This window comes from Chlorocebus sabaeus, chromosome 5 (assembly GCF_047675955.1).
Source record: "Chlorocebus sabaeus isolate Y175 chromosome 5, mChlSab1.0.hap1, whole genome shotgun sequence".
NCBI lineage: Eukaryota > Metazoa > Chordata > Mammalia > Primates > Cercopithecidae > Chlorocebus > Chlorocebus sabaeus.
The window spans coordinates 22,655,085-22,677,580 of record NC_132908.1 but is presented as its reverse complement, the minus strand read 5'-3'; the positions used below and the strand labels follow the sequence as shown (position 1 = coordinate 22,677,580).

Here is a 22,496-nt window from a genome sequence, read left to right as displayed (position 1 = left end):
TCAAACTATAAATACTACCTAGACAAATACATAGCACAGAAATAAAACAACACATTTCCATGAATCAGAAAAAATGTGAACAACTATGAAGAGAGACACCGTGAAAAGAAGGATGACGTGAGTGAAATCACTGGCAAAACAACAAAATGTATTCTGAAGTGACTTTCATATACTCAGCCTATCATTCTCAAGAGTTGTGGAAATATCTAAAACAAAAACAAGAAGACTAAAAATGTTCATATTTTATGTAAGGCTAGAAAAAAAGTACTTACATTTACAAATGATATAAACACTAGGTACTCAAAGATGTTGAAGAAACAAATATCCATGGATCAGTCAAAAATCTAAGAATATAAGCAAGTGCCCAAATTTGAGATTATAAAAGCCTAAGAAACTGGAAAGGGAGATATCTATGGTAGTTGGAGAGACCCATTCGAGGATGAACTCTGAGAGGTTTAGGAAACCTGAAAGGCCTGATAAAGACATCCTTGGCTGAGAAACTGGATAAAAAAGAAACAAGAACGAACATGAAAGAGATAAGAATGCTCTAAAAAGTATAAAGAGTGATGAGAAACAGGCTGGTTAGGTCAAGGGAGGTTAGATTAATGAGGGCCTTGAAAGCTAAGCAAAGGAGTTTGGTCTTGAAGCAAGAATAACTAGGGACAACTTACCATTGCTATGTGGGGGAGAGGGGTGGGGAAAATAGAGTTTTAGGAAAATTAATTTGGTAACATTCCTACTAATTTGGCAATGTTGCTCCCTACATTCCACATCCTTGTAACTATCTTAGACATTCCAAGTTCAAAGCCACAACAGCACCTTCAATTCCTCTTCTGATCTCATCACAGTTGCCAGTCCTGTCAATTATACCTCACACATCTGTCACCCACCTTCTACCTCTTCTGCCAAGACCTCAGTTCAAACCCTCATGACCCTCTCTAATCTCGCTTCTATTGGTGACTCTAGGCACTACTGGCAAAGTTAAGTTTCTAAAGCACAGCTTATGAACATGACATTCCAAATCCAAACACCTTTGCTGGCTTAACCAGCCTGAAACCCTGTGGCTCCCTCTATCTCCAAGCCTATATTCGGTCGCTTCCTCCCCAACTCTAGAGACAAAAGATGCATGTTGTATTCCCCATGCTGTCTACCTGCCTCCTCTGCTCATAATGCCTTTCTTCTCTTAGCTCTACCTTTCAAATCCCTACCTGTCTTCTAACCAATACTTTCCATGTACAATAGTTGATAGCTTTAAAAAATGGAAAGCAAAGTGAAACAAAGCACCATGTCACTCTGCTTAAGTCTTGAATGCCTCCTAACTGCCTGTCACATAAAAAGTCCAAGCTTGTTGGTACAAACAGCAAATAAATTAACCCACTTTTACCTGGCCATACCTATCTTTTCAGCCTCAACCCTGCCCACTTATCACTGAGTATTTAACACTCTAGGAATACCACCACTGCGTACCACATCATGTTATGGAATACCACTACTGTAAGCCACATCATGTTATTTCTTATCTCTTTGCTTGAATCATGCTTGAACCATTTCATTCCTCTTTGAACCATTTCATTCCTTCCTTCATCTTTTTTTTGAGGGGTAAGATTATACTTTTGATAGAGTTTAAAATAAAAATTCAGAATCCTAAGGCCCAACAAGTTCAGCATCTGAGAGCTTTACACCTTTCATTACCAAGTAGTCAACTCCTGGGAGGGTGAAGAACTCCTGATTCAGGATCTGAGAGGAATTACTCTCCTGTTTCCTGCGAGGAAGTAGTCTCCTGTTTCCTCATCACTCCAGTGTCTTTTCCTTGGGGTCTAATGGGTGCTGTTCAACCCGACACAATGTATAAGGTTTGCAATCTACTATTCTAAGTGATAACACAGAGATGGATGTCACTAGCTGCCTATAAGAAGGAATGGGGGACATTCTTCAGAGAACAAGATATAAATGAGGCAGAACTCCCAAGGGATAGAGTGGGGTCCTAGAGGTTACCCCACACAAGAAGACTTTTAGAAGGAAGACTGAAGGAAAGGTGCCTGTGCCCCAAGAGTCAAAACAAGGGAGTACATTAGGAAGCAGTGCTTACTCTTATCCTATGAGACAGCTTTAAGGCAGCTCTGAGGCAGTGCACTGTAACTGTGGTGACATACACCACAATAACCATGAAACCCCAAAGGACGACCCCAAGGTATGTCACTGAAGAAGTCTGAGCCCACCCGTTTCTTTCATGCTCTTCTCTCTCCCATCCTTGAGATGAATAAAAATGCATATAAACAACCTTGCTTTAATGAAAAAAGGGATAAAAAATAGCTTTAAACAACGTACCTTTGATTTTTTGTTCAGTGGCCTAAAATAAAAACAAACAAACAAAAAACAATGTAAATATGAAACTGAAAGAAATGGACTGTTATGACAAAATGTTCATATATTACTATAAGACATATATACCTTTATTAAATGAGGAATTTCTCAAACAGATGAACTGCACAGGAAAAGATATGCAAGGAAAGCATGCTTTTCCCACAGATGTGCCCCATTATCCCTGATACTGTGTTTATTAATTTTAAAAACCTACTTTTTGTGACACTAAGCATAGAAGACATCACTGTATGACAGTATATAATTTTTTAAATGAGAGGTGCACTTTTCTCATGTCCTTTAAAAATGATTTTTATATAAACTGTCACCTTTACATTTAATGGATTTAATATATTTTGTATGTTTAAATGGCTTCAAAAATTGTTGCAAGTGATAAAAAGATGAATTAAGTTTTCTGTAAGAAAAGCTGTATGTAATCACTTTAGCCAAATTAATAATAAAATTAACTCCTGGAGGTTAGGCTGCTATTGCAATTAAACTTAGTCAACTTTTAAGTACCTATGTATTTCTGAGTGGAAAAAAATTTCAAACTAATTTATCACTTCTGACACATCTGACAATCCGTTAAAATTACTGTGATCAGAAGCTGAACTGACATGAACTCTGCTTTCACTGCCTTCCAATGTCTGCTCTTCATTTTCTGACACCAAAACTGAGGAGAGGGGCTTGAGGACAGCAGGGTTGCCTCGAGGTGACTAGCTCAAACTCCCAAGGGCCTCAAAAAGAACCAGACAGAAAAGCCCAAGCAAAAAATCAACCTGTTGATCAAAATCAATATTATAGGAATCCTGAAAATAACAGATACAAGAACAGGAAGGCAGGTGAGAAATGACTATGTAACTGAATAACCAGGAGTTGTTTCTAAATGGCGATAAAGCTTTTCTTAGCTGCCATGGGGCATAATTCATTTTGCTTAGTTATATGAAATTACTGTTATCAAAGATACCATTTTAAATTATACTATTATAGGTATATATGGTAAAAGCTATAGTAATTACCCTAATATTGAAGCCACACCAAACATTAATCTTTCCCCAGAAAGCCAGGGAGTCTTAATCCACCACCTAAGTGCTTTGCTAAGTTTTAGAGCACTAGTGAAATACAAAATAATGGAGGCTCATCTTTTACTCTATGGATCAAAATTTAAATTAAAAAAAAATTTTTTTTGATGGAAAGACAATGCCAAACAACCAGTCAACTAGCTAACAACACTTTCTTTGTTTCTGGAAAAATCATTTTTAAAATCTGAGAGTAGAAAAACAAGTCTTATTAGACAGAAATTAGTATATGAACACTTTTAGGTATCAGAAATGTCTGTCAAACAATAAGATGCATAATCTTCTGAAGCCAAAGAATTAGCAGAAAATTTCTTTTACATGTTGAAAGGCTTAAAAAAAAAAAATTCAGATCATAGAAACAATAACCACATGAAAACCCAAAGTAGGCCAGGTGCAACTCACGCCTGTAATCCCAGCACTTTGAGAGGCAGAAGACAGGCAGATGCCTGAGGCCAGGAGTTTGAGACCAGCTTGGCCAATATGGCGAAACCCCGTCTCTACCAAAAAAACAAAACAAAACAAAGTATACAGTGTTGCTCTTTTAGGCCTTACAACATAAAGGATATATGCTACAAAACTTCTTTGGAAAAAGTTGCTTCAAAACAATGGTCAGCCTCATTCAGTATTCTGTCATCTACAGAGAATGGCCCCATAGAGACACCTAAGGTGTGTCTCCCCCTAAGAATCGGATTTAATGTACAGAAGGAATGAAAGTAATATTACAGAAACCAAGAGCTCTTCAGGGAATAGGAAGAAACAGAACTAAGAGTTCCACTTCTTTAAAACAGGTTTTTGCGGGCTGGTCTAGAGACCTAGTACATTACTCAAATTATTAAAAAGAATTTTCGAGGTAGGGTCAGTCATTTTAAGAGTAATTGTCTGCACTATCCAAAACAATAGCCACTAGCCACATGTGGCTACCGACCACTGACTGAAATATGGCCAGTCTGAACTGAGATGAGCAAATTACACACCAAATTTCTAATATTTGGTATTTTTAAAAGAAAAAAAATGCCTTATTAATAATATTTTATACTGACTACATGTCAAAATAGTAACTTTTTAGCTATATTAGGTTACATAAAATATATTAAAATTAATCTTGACTGGTTGTTTTCACTTTGAAATGATCTGATCATTTAAACCCTCTGGGTCTCAGTTTCCTAATCTCTCAAATGGACAAAATAATTGTCCTGCTTACCTTTCAGGGTTATTAGGAGGGTCAAATAATAAAATGTGAAAGTTTTTTTTGAAAAACTATACAATACCACTTCAAATGTGAAGTATCACTGTAAATCCTCTCACACGGATAATTAAAAGATTCTGGCCAATCTAGAAGCAAAATGATTTCCATTTTTAATATATTATTCTTTAAAAAAAAAATCTGAGCCATGGTTCCACAAGCAATGATCACAACTGCCTCCTTCATTACTGAAGAGAGCAGTGCAGTGGCAGAGCACAACACTCCACTTGCTTTGCCTGTCAGGCACTGCTTGTCCCAACAACATGGTCCTGAAGCACACTTCAGTGGTTAAGACCTCAGGATCTAAAGCCTGACCGCCTACCTGGCTCTGCCACTTACACTGTGTGACCATGGTCAAGTGTGTTAACTTCTCTAAAGCTCAGTTTCCTCATCTATAGAACTGTGGCAAAAACACCCGCCTCAGAGTTGTAAGGTTAAAGGGATTTAACTCATATAAAAGCACTTAGGACAAAGCCTGACATATAGAAAGCATCCAGCAGACATCAGCTGCTGCTGTGGCGCTGGTGGTTGCTACCTTCAGCCCTACCTGCCGGTGCTCTGGCTCAGTACCGGCTCTCACTGTTGGAAACAAGCTGACTCTACATTCATCCCGTGTCCAGGTCTTGTTTTTCTTTTTTTCTAATCATCTACAATGTCTTAACAGTGCCAAGTATTATAACCTGATATTAAGAATAAATAAATAATCTAGTTCAATTCACTGATTTTAAATGAGATACCTAGTGCTCAGAGAGTTTTCCTATGACTTAGCAATCACCACTCAGTCTAGAATCCAGATCTGTTGGCTAAAATGCGTTTTAAAAAAGAGGAAAAGAGAAGTGTAAGGTGCAACAAGGGGCAAGACTGTAAGAGAACACCTAACTGCCCTTGACGAGAGCACAACTCAGGCCTGGTCATGTTACCACCAAGGTTACTGAGAAAATTTACTAATGAAGCTGCTGAATATGATCCTCAAAAATGGCAATAAAGCTGGAAGCTCTCTAAAACCTAGGTCTCATTTAAACTTGAATTTAGTATATTTAAGTCAAGTCAATAACACCTGTAAAAATCCCTTCAGCTCTTAACACAGTAACAGCAAAAAGTCCATGGATGTTGAAACATTCTCAACACCAAAAGATCCCAACTTGTATTGTTGGTTCCCCTTGGCCCTCAACCATTACATGCTTTCTAGGAACTACAACAGCATGCTTAAAGTAAAGGCTACACTAAACTATCCCTCTATAATTAACCTATTTCTCAATCTCCATTTCCCTCCTCATTACATTTCCCTTAAGATCCCTTCAAGAAATTTCTTCTAAAAACAGAACCTGGAGAGAAATCCATGGTAACCTACTGCTACTACTGTCACCCCTCTCCTTTTTTTAAAGTATAGAACCTACATTTCCATGCTCTATCAAATTATTTTCTAAGCCCAAGAATCAGAAAATAACAACCCTGATTCTTAGATATGAAACAGAAAAGAGTGTTATACATAATCTTTGATTAAAAGGCTTTTCAAAAAACTTTAAAAACAAAAGTCATAGGTCTCCATGTTAATTACAAATGTATTGGGGTTGAAATATAATAAAAATCACCGTTTTTAACGTGAAAAAGCTCTTTTAAAGAATCTAAATATTTAAATTAATATTTAAATGATAGGATAATAAAAACTATCATAATGAAAATACTGTTGAAGGCCTTGATGGTGTCTAATTGTTTTTATAGGAAGTTATGTTATCTGGCTTTTTATTTAAAATAGAAAATAACCCATGGTGTTAATTTAAAAAAAAAAAACCACAGTGGCTACTGGGGACTATTAAATGTATGCATTTTCAGTACTCATGGCATAAGAACCTATTTTATGCCCTATTATAAAAATTATCACAATATATTATTTCCCAATTTTAAAGTTCACCTTTATATGACAAAAAACAAAGCAACGTATAAGCTAATGTTCTGCATGAAAAGGATAAAGTCATGGCACAGGGTTTTGGCAAAGCACCAGCTGGAGGAGAGAAATTTCAATTATATTCCTGGTTCTGTCACCATGATGAAACCAAGGTCAATCACTTAATTCATTCTAATGCTTAGGTTCCTTATATTAAAGATGAACAAATGTATTAGAACAGATAATATCTGGCCTTTTCAAAAATAAGAAAATATAAATTACATAAAATAGACTTTTTACTGTAGTGAGTTTATATGCCAACATTTATATAAATGGGCCTGCCCACCTGGCTCATGTAGATATCTGCCTGGATACACCTGCTGGCTCCTACTAGAGACAAAAAAAACAGTTCCAGGAAACCTGTCTTAAAAACCCTATGACTCACAATTCCTCATATGGGCTATAAAGTGTGCCATTTGGGGGTTTTCTTTTCTTTTCAAGAGCTATCTGGTAACACTCTAAGGAAATACCAGCTGTCCTCACTTCACCAACAGGTTGCATTCAAATTCAGTTGTAAGCTGATTATTTGAAATTTGGAGAACAGTCTAATTTACAGTAGTGGCCTAGCCTGCTAAACTTAACATTTATTAGAGGTATTAAACCTTCCTTTATATTGTGTTCATTGGGCAGATACTATTGATGTGTCTATGACACACACAGGAATACCCTATCAGTGCCGAAGATCTGGCAAAAGAAGGAAAAACTTCTTATATCCCTAAGCTTCTGAATGATGGTTCTAGTAAGGACATGGTTGAGGTGAGAGACTGGAACCACGGGGTGAGACAGGAATGAAGTGGGCAACAGTAAGAAAAGCTGTCACTTCAGATTTGGTGAGAAGTCAAATGGCACAATAATCACCATTCATGTGTTAGAGGCTTATTTATAAGCTGCCTACACATAAGTGACCACCTATACTGACTTAGTGATTTAGAGATTTAATTTATACAAGAATGTAAGGACGTACTTGTAACAAGTAGAGCCATTGCTGTATATGTTACAACTTTAAAATTATATTCGCAAAAACACAATATTTAAAGATATCATTCAAGTGACCCCTTTCTTAAAATTTCTCAGTAAATAGAATAAATTCCAAACAAATACACTTATATATTGTCTTAGGCCTCTTCTCTAGCCATTTCACATACATTCTGACTTATCAGCTAATTCTTGAACTCCTTAGACACAGGGACCAACAGAGCCTAATTCAACACTCAGATGCTTGCCAAACTACTGAATCTACATAAAGTATACCGAAGCATCCTTTTCAATAAACCTCTTAAGTTTCTTAGAAGCTCTTTTCATTGGACGAATGGCCTTTCACACCATGGAACAAGAGTCTGATAAGCCTTACCCCTTTACCTTTACTCAGATTTACAGAGGACACAACTTTCTCATAAGAAATCCCGAGCAATGACCAACCAGACTGCAAAGACTGTCCTACATAAACAGCCTCTGACAGAGGCCCAAGGCATCAGTCAATGCCAAACCATGAGAAGCCTACCAAAACCCTAACCATTTCATATACCTATGCATCCCTTCCCAGGCACCCCTAAGAGCAACCAAAAGGTAGGTGTCTAGGGCCACATTATCTCCTCTCATCTCATACTTAATTCCCCTCCCTAATACTTGCTGATGACACTCCTAGGCTCAGGACATGTAGAAATGAATTATTTATCATTTACCCTTTCCTTGTATCCTCCAGCCTGATTAACTCCTCTCAAATGTAGTCACTCATCTGGAACCTGCGAATCAATGTAAGTTGACTCTCCCTCTATATCCTTTAAACAAAGTCTGGGGGTTACTTTAATAGTCCCTTCACCAGTATTTCACACTCTGGTATCTACCCCTTCTAATCCAATTCCACAATTTTCCAAGGTAAACATACTAAAATACAAACTTTTATGTCACTCTACTAAAACATTTTCAGCATTTTCCCCAAAGCCCTGAGAAAACCTCCTAGCCTTTCCTAGCTCAACTCTTCAGAGTTCTACCCTTGGTACCCTCCCTTTCCCCCAAGCAAAACCCATCCTTTAACACATACAGGCTACCATGTATTTCTGAGTTTTCACTGTTTGGAATCCTTTTCTATTCTGCTCCTTATTCTCCTAATTTCAACTCTAAGGAAATTTCTCTGCTCTGCCCCATCTCAGCCTGAGTTATGCACCTCTCTCTCTGTACTGCAACAGTTCCCCATAAATGCCTCACCTGCCACTTTTATAGCCTGTGTTTTCCCCTATTAAATAATGTGGACATTATTATTTAAGATACTATAGTATCTTGCTATAGTCTACATTCAATTCCTAGCACAATGCGTGGCTCAAAAGAGGCATATATAAGAAATCAAAATAATTTTTCGTTAGAATAGAGAATTAAAACAGTAATTTCACTAGGTCTTTTAGAACATTTTAATGTCTTGAAACCTTGACATAGTAGGAGATGAGTGCCCATTTAGTTAACTATTATCAGCTTTTAGTATTAACAATTTGGAAAATTTTTAATAATTACAGATTTAAAAAAATTTTTTAACTTACTTTGCATTTAGTTATAGTTTCCTATACTACATTAGCTAGTTTAGAATTCCCTTGCAGTAAACAATGTCCTAGGTTTATTTTAAGGTTAATGTACACTGCAAACTTTAAAAATCAGCCCAGGTACTAAATAAAGAGGGAAAAAGAAACTGACACTTTACTTCCTATTATGTCTATTATGTTTTCCTTTAATACTCTATTTCTATATTACATATAATAACACTTAATTCAACCCTCATTTAACAACACACAAGGAAACTAAGGCCCAGAGAGGCTAAATAAAATTTAAGGTCACACCATTCTATGTGCTATGTGGGAGAGTGAGATTTCAAATCCTCTCAACTTGGCTACAAATTCCATGCTCTTCCCACTTATAAAACGATATTACTATGAAACACCTAGGAACAGCTATTTGAAAGATAAAGATCTATAAAATGTACTTACCTTTGAAAAACTATTGGCAAGATTAATAACTATGCATTACATTGTACAAACTCAGCAAGTTACTTTGTATGCATATTCAAAGACATTAAATATTAAAATGAATCTCCATTAAAACTAAAACATTAAATCAAATAAATGCCTTAAAAATCTGTAAGAGTAATTTTCTTTTTATGTTTAAACTGCTTAATATAAATAGTTTACACACATACTACCTTCTTTTGAGCAGCTTCCTTCTTTTTCTTGTCGTCTTTTTTCTTTTTCTTTTCTTCCATCAACTGTTCTTCTTCTTGCACTAAATCCCTGAACCACACAGTTGCAATTAACTTTCCCAAAATGTATTGAGAGATAAAAATAATGTTGCATACAGGTTCATTTTCACTTTTTCACTCTTATTAGAAGACATGGCAAATTATTATTTTATCATTCACTGAAATAAAACGCAACTTGCAACCTAACCCTAACTATATAGCCACTATATGGTACAATTCACTTTAATAAGCCACAATTAGTACAACTTTTATCTCAATATCATATCAAGGAAGAAAACCTAAAATTAGCAAATTTTACATTGGGAAACAAGCAATTTCCTCCAATCCTAGAATGTAAACTTCATTTAAGCTGGAGTTACCTTGCTTACTGGCCCCAAGTATCGATTAGTAGCTAATGGCAACGCCTGAGACCTCCTCACAATCCCCTCTCACCTAGGTTTCTGGAAGCTACCTTTAGTTTTCCTTGCCCTAAATAGCTCTGTAAATATTTTTAGAACATAACTTAATAATCTTAATAATAAATAGGTGACTTGTATTTCAGCATTACAACAATTTCATATTCCACAAACATTACAAAGTATTCTATCAATTCTTAGGGAACAATAATGTACTCTTGTTTGTTTTGAGACGGAGTCTTGCTTGTCACCCAGGCTGTAATGCAGTGGCGTGATCTCTGTTCACTGCAGCCTCCGCCTCCCGAGTTCAAGCGATTCTCCTGCCTCAGCCTCCCAAGTAGCTGGGACTTTACAGGCGCCCGCCACCAAGCCTGGCTAATTTTTGTATTTTTAGTACAGACGGGGTTTCATCAAGTTGGCCAGGCTGGTCTCAAACTCCTGACCTCAAGTGATCCGCCCACCTCGGCCTCCCAAAGTGTTGGGATTACAAGTGTGAGCCACCGCGCCCGACCTATTAATGTATTCTTCATATTAGTTTGTTTAAATTTTTAAAATCTCAAATGGTTAAAGTTGTCAACAGAACATCTGGTTCAGGATTTCAAAGTGACAGACTGGGCAAATGTGTTTCAGGAGACAAGTTATTACCTTTCAGGGAAAAAGGTTATTACTTTTTTATTCTATTCAAAGCTGATAAGCAAAAGCAAAAGCCACCCCACCCAAGAATAAACACAAGAGCAGTCTGAAATGGATGTTTTAGGTACCATCCTTTCTGGTGGAGCTCTAGAGAGGTTCCAGAAGATCAGAGCAAGCAAGCATGAGGCAAAAAGACTGTCTAAGGAATAGAAAAGCCATAGCTACTCAACCCCACCCACCCACTTTCCATTCAGATGCCTACACAGCCAACAGGTAGTAGCTGCTTCTAAATGCAGCCTAAAGCCAAATAAATACTCTCTAAAGAAACAAAACCTTCCACAGGAGTCTGTTAGGTGCTTGAATGGGTTTGGTTGTCCCAGAATAAAGCCCATCTTATTGGAGGCTGCTGCCACTCCCTCCATCACACAGTAAAGTAAAGCCTGCCAATCAACACCCTTCACACAGATCAGCCTTCCCATTCACGGAAGGAGTCAACTGGGCAAAGAAACCTTTGCAAAGGTGGAAGAAATTCACTCCAGCTACCTATAGTCATCACCCTAAAGTCTAGACCCTAAACCTTCATTCACAGTATCAACAACCAAAATCACCAGTTACCTAAAGAAAAGCATCACACAAAATGAAAATACCTAACTCTGCCCTGAGGAAGTTTTCCAGAGAGGACACTAAGAATATCAGGCAGACAAGGAGAGGTTTGGAGATATGAACTAGACATTTGGGAAGCTGCACATTATTTATCCAGGCTGGAATGCATATGGCAGTAGGGATGTCGAAGAAGACAAAAGGAGAAAGATAGGCAAGTGTCTAAAAAACTGGAAGGGTGCCACAGGTGCACTGCAATGAGATTAAACAAAATTTAAGTTGGCTCTGCTGATGGAACGGACTGAAAGGAGATGCAGACACTGAAAAATGAAATGAATGACATTATGCACAATTGATAAAAATTTAGTAAAGTATAGGACTACTAAAATCAGCTAAAAGGATAACTGGAAGAAGAGTATGATAACTGTTGCTATATTTCGCTGTCATTTTGTTACAAGCAGAACTGTCATGTGGCTAATGGAGTAACATAACAGATTCCTGCCAACTGTGGCCGTGACTCACTCTCTTTTGAATTCTGTGTGCAGGAGGTAGTAAGACTGAACAAGCTCACTCACATTACAAACCCAGGGAAGGCAAGGAGCAACACGGCCACAGCATACGAGAGCAGAAGAGTAAAATCAGTAAACAACGGCAACTAGGTTACACCACTGTCATGTTACCTACCCCGAGACATGCAGAAGTCAAGATTAAAAGCTGATTACTAGCTCAAAATACTTAATCTTCTTCAGTCTCTTGTTTCTTCATGAAAAAACTGGGGACAAATGACCATACATGTCAATGTCTTAGTATTTTTACAAGAATTAGGACTGCTTACTTAGCACAAAGCTTATCTAGTAAGCACTCGATTGCCTAGTCATGAACCCAACTCACCAGTCCTTAGTGGCACCCAAAAGGTTGTCTTTACCCTACTTGTGTCAAAATATCACAGGTACTTATTCAGAAACATCTAGCATCTGCAGCATTTGTTCTTCATGTTCTGCTGTGAATTACAGACATGTCCTTTTCTGATCTTCTATGTCACTATAATTTTACTCCATCTATTGGTCTCTATCTGGAGTATTTTGTCCTTTCTCAAACTTCATTTTCAAGACTTTCTGATGAGGTTACTAGCAAGTGTTTTCCTGGCCAAAAATATCCCCCTTAGTACTTAAAAGATGTACCACACATTTCTTCTCGAGGAAATATCACAGTATCAGTTGATACTGTAAGCACAGAGGGGAGTAAGTTCTGTTCTTCAACACCATCATCACAGCCAACCAGTCATACCTTTTCCCATATCTCCTCCTTCAGAAAGCCAACTGAAAAACAAACAAACAAACAAACAAACAAAACTTGTGCCCAAACACATCAGCTTCCAGGAGTTAAATGTTCATAGAGACTCAATTAAGACTATATCATTTACCACAACTATCAAGAGGAGTAAGGGCTGATGGATCTGAAAGGCCTAAGTGGGCCACTCTGTTTGATGCATTTGCCACCAAGACAACACTCCAATTAGCAATCATTCATGCCCTGAAGGCTACTTTGCAGGATACCTCACATCTGTAAGTTCTATGAATCTACCTCGTCTGTAAAAACGAGACTCCCCTTTTATCAGAACTTGACTTATGTCCTGCATCTCATGTATAAAACCTTTGAGGTGGCTGTAAAAGTCAATGACACTGAGGGAACTTTCTAGGAAGATGGAAATGTTTTCTAACTTGATTGGAGTTGTAGTTACAAGGGTGTATACATTTCTCAAATCATTCACCTATACACTCAGCGTTTAAATGTTACTGTATGTAAATTGTATATTAAAGTTGATTTCATACATTGACTAGGGGAAATGCAATATCTGGATCTGAAAAAACAAACAGATCAAGATTAGGATGGTACATTACACACAACAAATCAAGCTAAGCTTCAAATTTTGCCCACATCTTCCAGTAGCCACTACAAATGATTTACTTGTACTGTTCAAGAATGCGTTTCTGGCTGGGTATGGTGGCTCAGGCCTGTCATCCCAGCAGTCTGGGAGGCCAGGAGTTTGCGAACGGAATGGGCAACCTAGTGAGAGTCTGTCTCTATTTAAAAGGCCTGTCAAGGCGGCAGGGTACACCTGGGGGTGAGAATGCCCCTTCCTATTCTTGTGCTTCCTGACACTTGCTGGTCAATTTTTCCGACATTCCCAGCACTGAATATCATTAAAATTAATCCCTTCTGAAGGGTACTCTTGTACACACTATTGGATATGTATGAACTAGCACTAAGCTTCTAGTGAGCAATTTGGAAATATCTATTCACAACGAATTTTTAAATGTCACTATCTTATAATCCATCAATTCAAATCTAAGCCTCTGAAAAAGGAACTGTGCAAAGATAGACACTGCAGCATAAAATCATAACCAAAAACCAATCAATAGGGAAAAGTTAGATCATCCTGTAATCACACCAAGGAATATTACACAGTAATTTTAAAGTGGGGCAGGGGGTAGATTTCCATGGTGTACAGAACCAGCTCCCAATAGAAACCTCAAGCACTAAACTTATTTATTTACTTAAGAGATGAAGTCTCACTCTGTTGCCCCGAGCTGGAGTGAGGTGGTGCTGGTCTCAAACTCCTGGGCTCAAGCAACCTTCCTACCTTGGCCTACCAAAGTACTGGGATTACAGGGGTGAGCCACTGTACTCAGCCAGGAAACATGATTTTTTTGTAGGAAAAAAATTTCTACAATTTTGTAGGAACAACTGAACACATTTGAAGAAAACAAGCAAATATTTGGTACAGGTTGTAAACAAGAGTAGTGAAATAAGACAGATGTAAGAGCTGTTTCAACTGTGGAAGGCTTTATGGAGCAGTAAGAAGTTGATCTGGCTCTTGCAAAAGAGGCAAGATTTTTTAGGAGCACAGAAAGGTGTGGGCACAAGTGAAGTATGGAGACTTGTCAGCATGACAACTGCAGGGGCCAGCATTGACTGGAATTGAAAAAGGGAGGGAAAATGTTGGGTAAGAATAGACAATAAATTGGCAAAAACAGGGTGAGAAGACTGTTGCGAAAATCTAAGTGAATGTGTAGTTCCCCAAACTACCACGGTGGCAGTGAAAAAAGAAAGCAAAGAATAAATCTGAGATAATTCAAAATATCCTAACAATTAGCTGGGGGTGGTGGTGCGTACCTGTAGTCTCAGCTACACGGGAAGCTGAGGCCCAAGAATCAACTGAGCCTAGGAGTTGGAAGCTGCAGTGAGCTATGATTGTGGCACTGCATGCCACCCTGGGCAACAGAGGGAGAAATGACAATAATAGGACAAGGGGTTAGGTGTCTCTATTTTGCTATAGGAGACAGAAAACAGAAGGCAACTTTCCTGAGGGCCTATCAGTCAGCAACACACCACAAGCCAGCCCATCCTCACACACAAGTCAGTCCATCCTCACACAGAAGCCAGCCCATCCTCACACAGACGCCAAATGTACGTTACAAGCTAGAAATAAAAATACACTTCACATCTTCTGCCAAAAAACATTCTGTTCTCCTACTTTCTCCCCTGCAGATCCCACCTTCTTCTATTTCCTTCCAGTCTTCCTCTTTTCCCATTTGATTGCCACCCCCTATTCCTTTTCTCATTTTTATCCTCCTACCTAAATTAATCACCAAAACCAGTCTAGCACTACACAACAGGAAGTCACTGGTAACCTTCAAAACTATAGAATTCACCAGACAGTAGAGATGAAAACTGAACTGGAGTAAAAATAGGTAAGGCAGTTGGAGATTTGGATCAGTTTTTCAAAAGCTTCAGCTGTAAAATGAACAGAATAGGATAAAATGAAGTTTTGTATATTTTTTTAAAGTAAGGAAAACTAATAGTTATCTGGAAGTGGAAAGGGGTCATCGTATCGAAGGGTGGGGAACATGCTATTTACAATAACTGACAATTATCTGCAAATACAGTAGTTAAATAAAATGGATACATCCTTAAAATGGAATATTATGCAGCTACAAAAGAAAGGTCTCCTCTACATCCAGATGTGAAAGGATCAGGAAGGCTTAAAGTTAACTGGAAAAAACAAAATCTAAGGCTCAGTGTGCTATCTTTTTGTGTTGGGAGGGACACTAATATATATATTTACATGTCCTTGTATGTACATAAAGAAATTCTGGAGATGTATACACATACAAATTAACAAAAAATATGTATTTGTGACAGAGTATGACGAGAAAAGAGGACAACAGACAGAGTAGCAGTAATGTTGTATATTTCTTAGCTTAGATTTAGCTGGCATATCTTCCCCTTAGGAAGGAACGAGACTAGCATACAAACAGATAGCAGTAAGGATCCAGATGACAGTATGGATCTCAAAAAGTGGGAAGTTGCGCTTGAAAGGGGCTTCTACTAGCACCATAATTTGAGCAATAAATTATGTTAACATAAAATTACAAACAACTGAATAAAATAAGAACCCATGGGTCCATACTGATATGAATGAATGACTGAGTGAGTGAATGGGGAGAAGTACCAAATCTTACAGTAAAATATCAACTAATGTAAGAAGAATGGTTGACTTTAAAAATCACTATTTGGCCCTACTGGTTAAGGCAAGCACATTGACGAGAAACAAGACATGTACATACTCTCACTAAAGTATCTCCCAACAATACTGTTATTAATTACAAGGGGAAAAATACTAACTTAACAGAGATGAAACCTGACAGAGACCACCTTACCGAAGCAGTTGAAGTTAACCATCACCAATAATGGGATAAAAGGATATCAGGCAGCTCCTGACATGATGTACTGAGAACACCACATCAGTTCTGCACTATTCCTGCCAAAACAGCATAACCTGATCAGGTCATAAGGAAATATCAGACAAATACAGACTGAGTGACATTCTACAAAGTAACTAGCCTGTATTCTTCAAAAATATCAAGGTCCTGAAGAACAGAAACTAAGAAACTTCCAGAATGCAGGAAACTAAACAAACATGAAAACTAAATGCTACTTGTGATCTTGGATTGAAGACCTGACCAGGAAAAAATAAATTTTGTTTGGCTCTAAAGGGAATTATTGAGACAACTGGCAAAATTTGAGTAAGATCTGTAGATCTGCTATTAAGACCGTGCCAATGTTACCGTGCCCATTTTCATAATGGTACTGTAGTTACCAAGAAAATAACTTTGACTAAGTGTTTAGGAGTAAAGGGGTATCATGTCTGTAAGTTACTCTTAAATGGTAAAAATTAGTATATATAAAAAACAGAGGGAATAAAGTAAATGTGATTAAATGTTAATATGTGAGAATTAAGGGTTAAGGATATTCAGAAGTTCTTTGTTCTATTCTTGCATTTCTCTACATCTGAAATTAATTCAAAATAAAAAGCTCTGCAGGGCACAGTGGCTCATGCCTGCAATTCTAGCACTTTGGGAGGCCAAGGCAGATTGCTTGGGCCCAGGAGTTCAAGACCAGCCTGGGCAACATGGCAAAACCCTCTCTCTACAAATATAAAAAAATTAAGTGGGTGTGGTGGTGCATGCCTGTAGTCCCAACTACTCAAGAGAATGAGGCGGGAAGATCATTTGAGCCTGGGAAGCAGAGGTTGCACAGTGAGTTAAGATCATTCCACACTGCGCTCCAGCCTGGGTGACAGAGTAAAGCCCTTTCTCAAAAATAATAATAATAAATTAATTAAAAGCTCAGATTGAGGAAAGTTAGTGAGTTTAGAAACTTAGAAAGTAATAGATACTCCACCATAAGGACAAAAACACTTACAATTTACAAAGGATTCTGAGATATTACCCATTTTGAACTCACAACCTTGAAACTTGGCACTGGTATTATTCCCCTTTGACAGTTAAAGAAACTGAGGATCAGAAAGTCCTAATGCCTTGTTAGATGGTACAAGACTGTGGTAAGGTTGACCCAAAACTCAGTCTGCTAAATCTACCCACCCAAATCCTACTTTCTTTTAAGGCTTAATTACTAGTTCCTTCATGATTCTTTCCAATCCAAACAAATCTCACCCTTGACCTCTAATTAAACAATACTCATTTTCTAATTATTTTATTTGACACAGCATCTTGCTTTGTCACCCAGGCTGGAATGCAATGGCTCGATCTCCGCTCACTGCCACCTCCACCTCCCTGGTTCCAGTGATTCTCCTGCCTACTTGTACAATACTCCTGAGCAGCTAGGACTACAGGTACCTGCCACCACACCCAGCTAATTTTTGAATTTTTAGTAGAGACAGGATTTCACTATGTTAGACAGGCTGGTCTCAAACTTCTGACCTCAGGTGATCCACCTGCCTCGGCCTCCTAAAGTGCTGGGATTACAGGTGTGAGCCGCTGTGCCCGGACATTTTCTAATTATTTTAGATGTTAATCTCACTCTTCCAAATAGGACTAATTACTGCTCTGGGGACAAAAAACAGTCCTACTTGTACAATACTCCCTGTCGCTGGGCATTCTAATTCCAATTCCTGCTTCCTTGCCTTTACTAACACTGTAACCCCAACACGACTGCCAAAAATGCACTCTTTTAATTCTTACTCTTACCCATATGTTACTTCTCCTTTAAGGACCAGTTTAATTCCAATCTATTCAAACAAGCATTTCCTAGGCAGCATAGCATGCAGTGAAAACCCCTAGGTCCAAATGTCAAATAGAAGTGGTCTTAACCTCAATTCCACCATCTATGTGTGTAACCTTAAGCAATTTGTTTTATTTCTCTGAAGCCTTCATCATCTAATTTATGAGACGTCTCAAATTGGACCTCCCTCAATGGGTGGTTGTGAAGATTTAATTGGGTAACGCAGATGAAGTACTTAACAGATGCACATAAAAAGTGTACACTGGGACTAGGTGTGGTGGCTCACACCTGTAATCCCAGTGCTTTGGAAGGCCAAGGTGTGGTAGGATCACTTGAGGCCAGGAATCTGAGACAAACCTGGGCAACACAGCAAGACCCTCTCTCTACAAAAATTAAAAAATTAGCCAGGTACAGTGGCACATGCCTGTAGTCCCAGTTACTCAGGAGGCTGAAGCACAAGGATCACCTGAGCCCAAGAATTCAATGCTATAATGAGCCACAATCACGCCACTGTATTCCAGCCTAGGCAACAGAGCAAGAACATGTCTCCAAAAAAATAAATAAATAAAATGTAAAATGTGTACACTAATAGCTAGCCATGAGAGACTAGGTGCATAGCACTGCACTAAACTAAGGTTAGGATGCAAAGAAGGTTGCAACCAAAGGAGGAAGTGTATACAGTAGAAAATAAAACTGAATACATAAAAACAATTATTATAGCACAATGCAGAATTAGGTGGATGCAAAACCAACAGCTAAAGGTCCCAGATTGCAAACCAGAGCAAATCAGGTACCATGTACCAAAAGAGAACCAAGGTATCAAAAGATAAATCTATAGACCAATAACCCTTATGAATACAAACATAAAACTCCTCAACAAAAGACTAACAAACCAAATCTAGCAACATACAAACAGGACTACACAAAGTAGATTTATCCCAGGAATGCAAGGTTGGTTTAACATGAAAATCAACGAAATACACCATGTTAACAGAATAAAGGACAAAGCTACATGATGATTTCAAGAGACACAGAAAAAGCATCTGACAAAATCCAGTATCGTTTTGTGAGACATAAACACTCAAAATAGAAATAAAAGAAAACTTCCTTAACCTGGTAAAGGCTCACAGCTCACAATATACATAATGATAAAGACTGCATACTTTTCCTCAAGATTAGGAACAAGACAAGGATGTCTGATTTTGCTACTTCCTATTCAACACTGACCTGGAGGTTCCAGTCAGAAAAAAGAGAGTGCATGTGTGAGTAAGTATGCACCAAAATTGGAAAAGATGTAAAACTATCTCTATTCACAGATGACAGGCTCTTGTACACAGAAAGTCCGAATGAATCCATGTAAAGACTACTAGAACTAATGAACATATTCAGCACAGCTGCAGGACACAGTATCAACACGCAAAAATCAATTGGCTGACACACATTATAATATGGACAAATCTTGAGGACACCATGCTAAGTGAAATAAACCAGTCACAAAAGGACAAAAACTCTGTGACTCCACTAATGAGGATCTAGAATAATCAAATGCATAGAGACAGAAGGTGGAATGGTGGCTGCCAAGAGCTGAAGGCAATAGGGAGTTATGATTTAATGGGTACAGAGTTTCCATTTTACAAGATGAAGAGATGCAGAGATGGATGGTGGTGATGGCTGCACAACAATGTGAATGGACTTAATGCCACCAAACTACATCATTTAAAATGGATAAGATGGTAAATTTTACGTGTTTTACAATTTTTAAAAAACATTTTAAAAACTATTGTATTTCTATACAGTAGCAGTGGACAACCCAGAAAGTAAATCAAGAAAACAATTCCATCTACAATAGCATCAAAAAGTCTTAGGAATAAATTTCACAAAAGCACAATTAAACACTGAAAACTACCTAACATCTTTGAACGCAATTAAAGACCTAAATAAATAGACAAAGATTCCATGTTCGAGAACTGGAAGACTTAATATCATAAAATGCAATACCGTCCACACTGGCCTACATATTCAACACTGTTCCTATCAAAATCTCAGATGCCTTTTTGCTGAAATTGACAAGCTTATCCAAAAATTCACACAGAAATCCAACCAGAATAGTCAATGCAATCTTTAAAAAAAATTTTTTTTAAATAATTAGTCTCTGGTTATCCAGTCAATGCAGTCTTGAAGGAAGGCTCATACTGATTCCAAACTTATTACAAAGCTGAAGTAATCAAGACAGTGTGAAAGTGGCATGATGAACACATAGTATCAACAGAATAGAACTGAGAATCCAGAAATCATTTTTCATTTTATGATCAAGTGACCTGACTTTCAACAGGGTGCCAAGATGAAAGTCTTTCCAACAAATGAAGCTGGAATAACTGGATAGTTATGTAACAAGAATGAAGTTGGAGCCCTCATGCCATATGCAAAACTTAACTCAAAATGAATTACAGAACTAAACGTAAGAACTAACACTATAAAATTATTAGAATACAAGTAAATCTTTGTGTCCTCGGATTTGTTGCCAACACCAGTAACAGAAAAAAAAAATGGTAAACTGCATTTACAAAATAAAAAATTTCTGTGCTTCAAGGGACTCCATCAAGAAAGTGAAAAGCGACTGCGTGCAGTGGCTCATGCCTGGGATCCTAGCACTTTGGGAGGCAGAGGTGGGTGGATCATTTAAGCCCAGGAGTTCAAGGCCAGCCTGGCCAACATGGTGAAATCCTGTCTCTATTAAAAATACAAAAATTAGTCGGGTGTGGTGGTGGGTGCCTGTAATCCCAGCTACTCAGGAGGCTGAAGGAGGAGAAATGCTTGAACCTGGCAGGTGGAGTTTGCGGTGAGCTGAGATCATGCCACTGCACTCCAGCCTGGGCAACAGGGCGAGACTCTGTCTCAAAAAACAAACAAACAAACAAAACATAATAAGTAAAAAGAAAAGCCACAAAATAGGAAAAAATACCTGTAAATCATGTATCTAATAAGAGACTTGTACCTAAGCCATATAAAGACCTTTTTCAATGACAAAAAATATCACCTAATTTAAAAATGGGAGAAGAATCTGAATGGCCATTTCTCAGATCAGATGTACGAATGGCCAATAAGGACATGAAAAGATTCTAATCATAAGCCATTAGGAAAAAGTAAATCAAAACCACAATGAGATACCACTTTACATCCATTAGGATGGCTAAAATCAGAAACAAGAACCCTAACAAATGCTGGCAATGGAAAGGATGTGGAGAAACCAGCGCCTCCATACATTGCTGATGAGAATATAAAACTGTGCAGCTGCTTTGCAAACAGTCTGGCAGTTCCTCAAAAAGTTAAATAGAGGCTGAGCAACACAGTGAAACCTAGTCTCTACAAAATATACAAAAAATGAGCCAGGTGCGGTGGCATGCGCCTGCAGTCCCAGCTACCTGGGAGGCAGAGGTGGGAGGATGGCTTGAGCCTGGGAGGTGGGAGGTTGCAGTGAGCTGAGATTGCACCACTGAAATTCAGCCTGGGCAACAGAGGGAGTCCGTCTCAAAAAACAAAACGAAACAAAACAACACAAACAAAAAGTTAAACAGAGTTACCACATGACCCAGCAATTCCACCCCTAGGTACATAACCAATAGAATTGAAAATATATGTACACACAAACATTTGTACATGAATGTTCATAGCAATATTATTCATAAAAGCCCCAAAGTAAAAAACAGCTCAAATGCCCATTAACTGACAAATGGACTAACAAAATGGGCAATAGCTATACAACGAAATTTATTTGCCCATAAAAAGGAATAAAGGATATATGCGATGTGATGGACGAATCTTCAAAACATTACACTAAATAAGACAAGTCAGGTACAAAAGAATCATATAGTATGATTCCACTTAAATGAAAATAGGCAAATCCATAGAGTTACAATAGGATGTAGATTAGCGGTTGCCAGAGGCTGGAGGGAAGGGACAAATGGGGAGTGGCTGCTATTATGGGGTTTTTGGGTGAAGAGGTGAAAATTACAGAATTAGATGGTGGTGTTGACTGCACAACTCTGTGAATAAACTAAAAACCATTAAATCATACACTTTGTGGACTTTAAAGGGGTGAATTTTATCGTATGGGAATTTTATCTGAATAAAGCTGTTATTTAAAAATTGAGAGAGAAATTGAAGGGCATATTCAGAGAAGGAAGAATTGGGGACAGGGTAAAAGGTGGAAGGGATAGTGCAAAATTGATAAGCTGAGAGTCACTGGGGAAGAGCTACCAAAGGTTTCTAAGAAATAGTGACAGACAGGCCTCATAAACATGGCTTGAGGACGATTAACCTGCAGCAGTGTAAAGAATGCACATTTTAAGACTCTATCTTTAAAAGGTAAGATTTTCACTATATGCCTCACATTGCAAAGGGATTCACAAGT

The 22,496-nt window shown here is 38.0% G+C and overlaps 1 protein-coding gene across 10 annotated transcripts in view; it reads right to left on the bottom strand.

Moving 5' to 3' along the window:
• TNRC6A (trinucleotide repeat containing adaptor 6A) overlaps positions 1-22,496 on the bottom strand; it is a 213,948-nt gene that overhangs the window by 69,914 nt on the left and 121,538 nt on the right. For 9 of the 10 annotated variants that reach the window (XM_037989740.2, XM_037989737.2, XM_073015245.1 and 6 more), the window contains 2 exons: positions 9,813-9,900; positions 2,329-2,350 (listed from right to left, as the gene is read on the bottom strand). In XM_037989740.2, the coding sequence (XP_037845668.2) occupies positions 2,329-2,350; positions 9,813-9,900 (110 nt within the window). Of the gene's footprint in view, positions 1-2,328; positions 2,351-6,914; positions 6,959-9,812; positions 9,901-22,496 lie in introns of all 10 variants that reach the window. The other variant, XM_073015242.1, reaches the window with a different exon arrangement.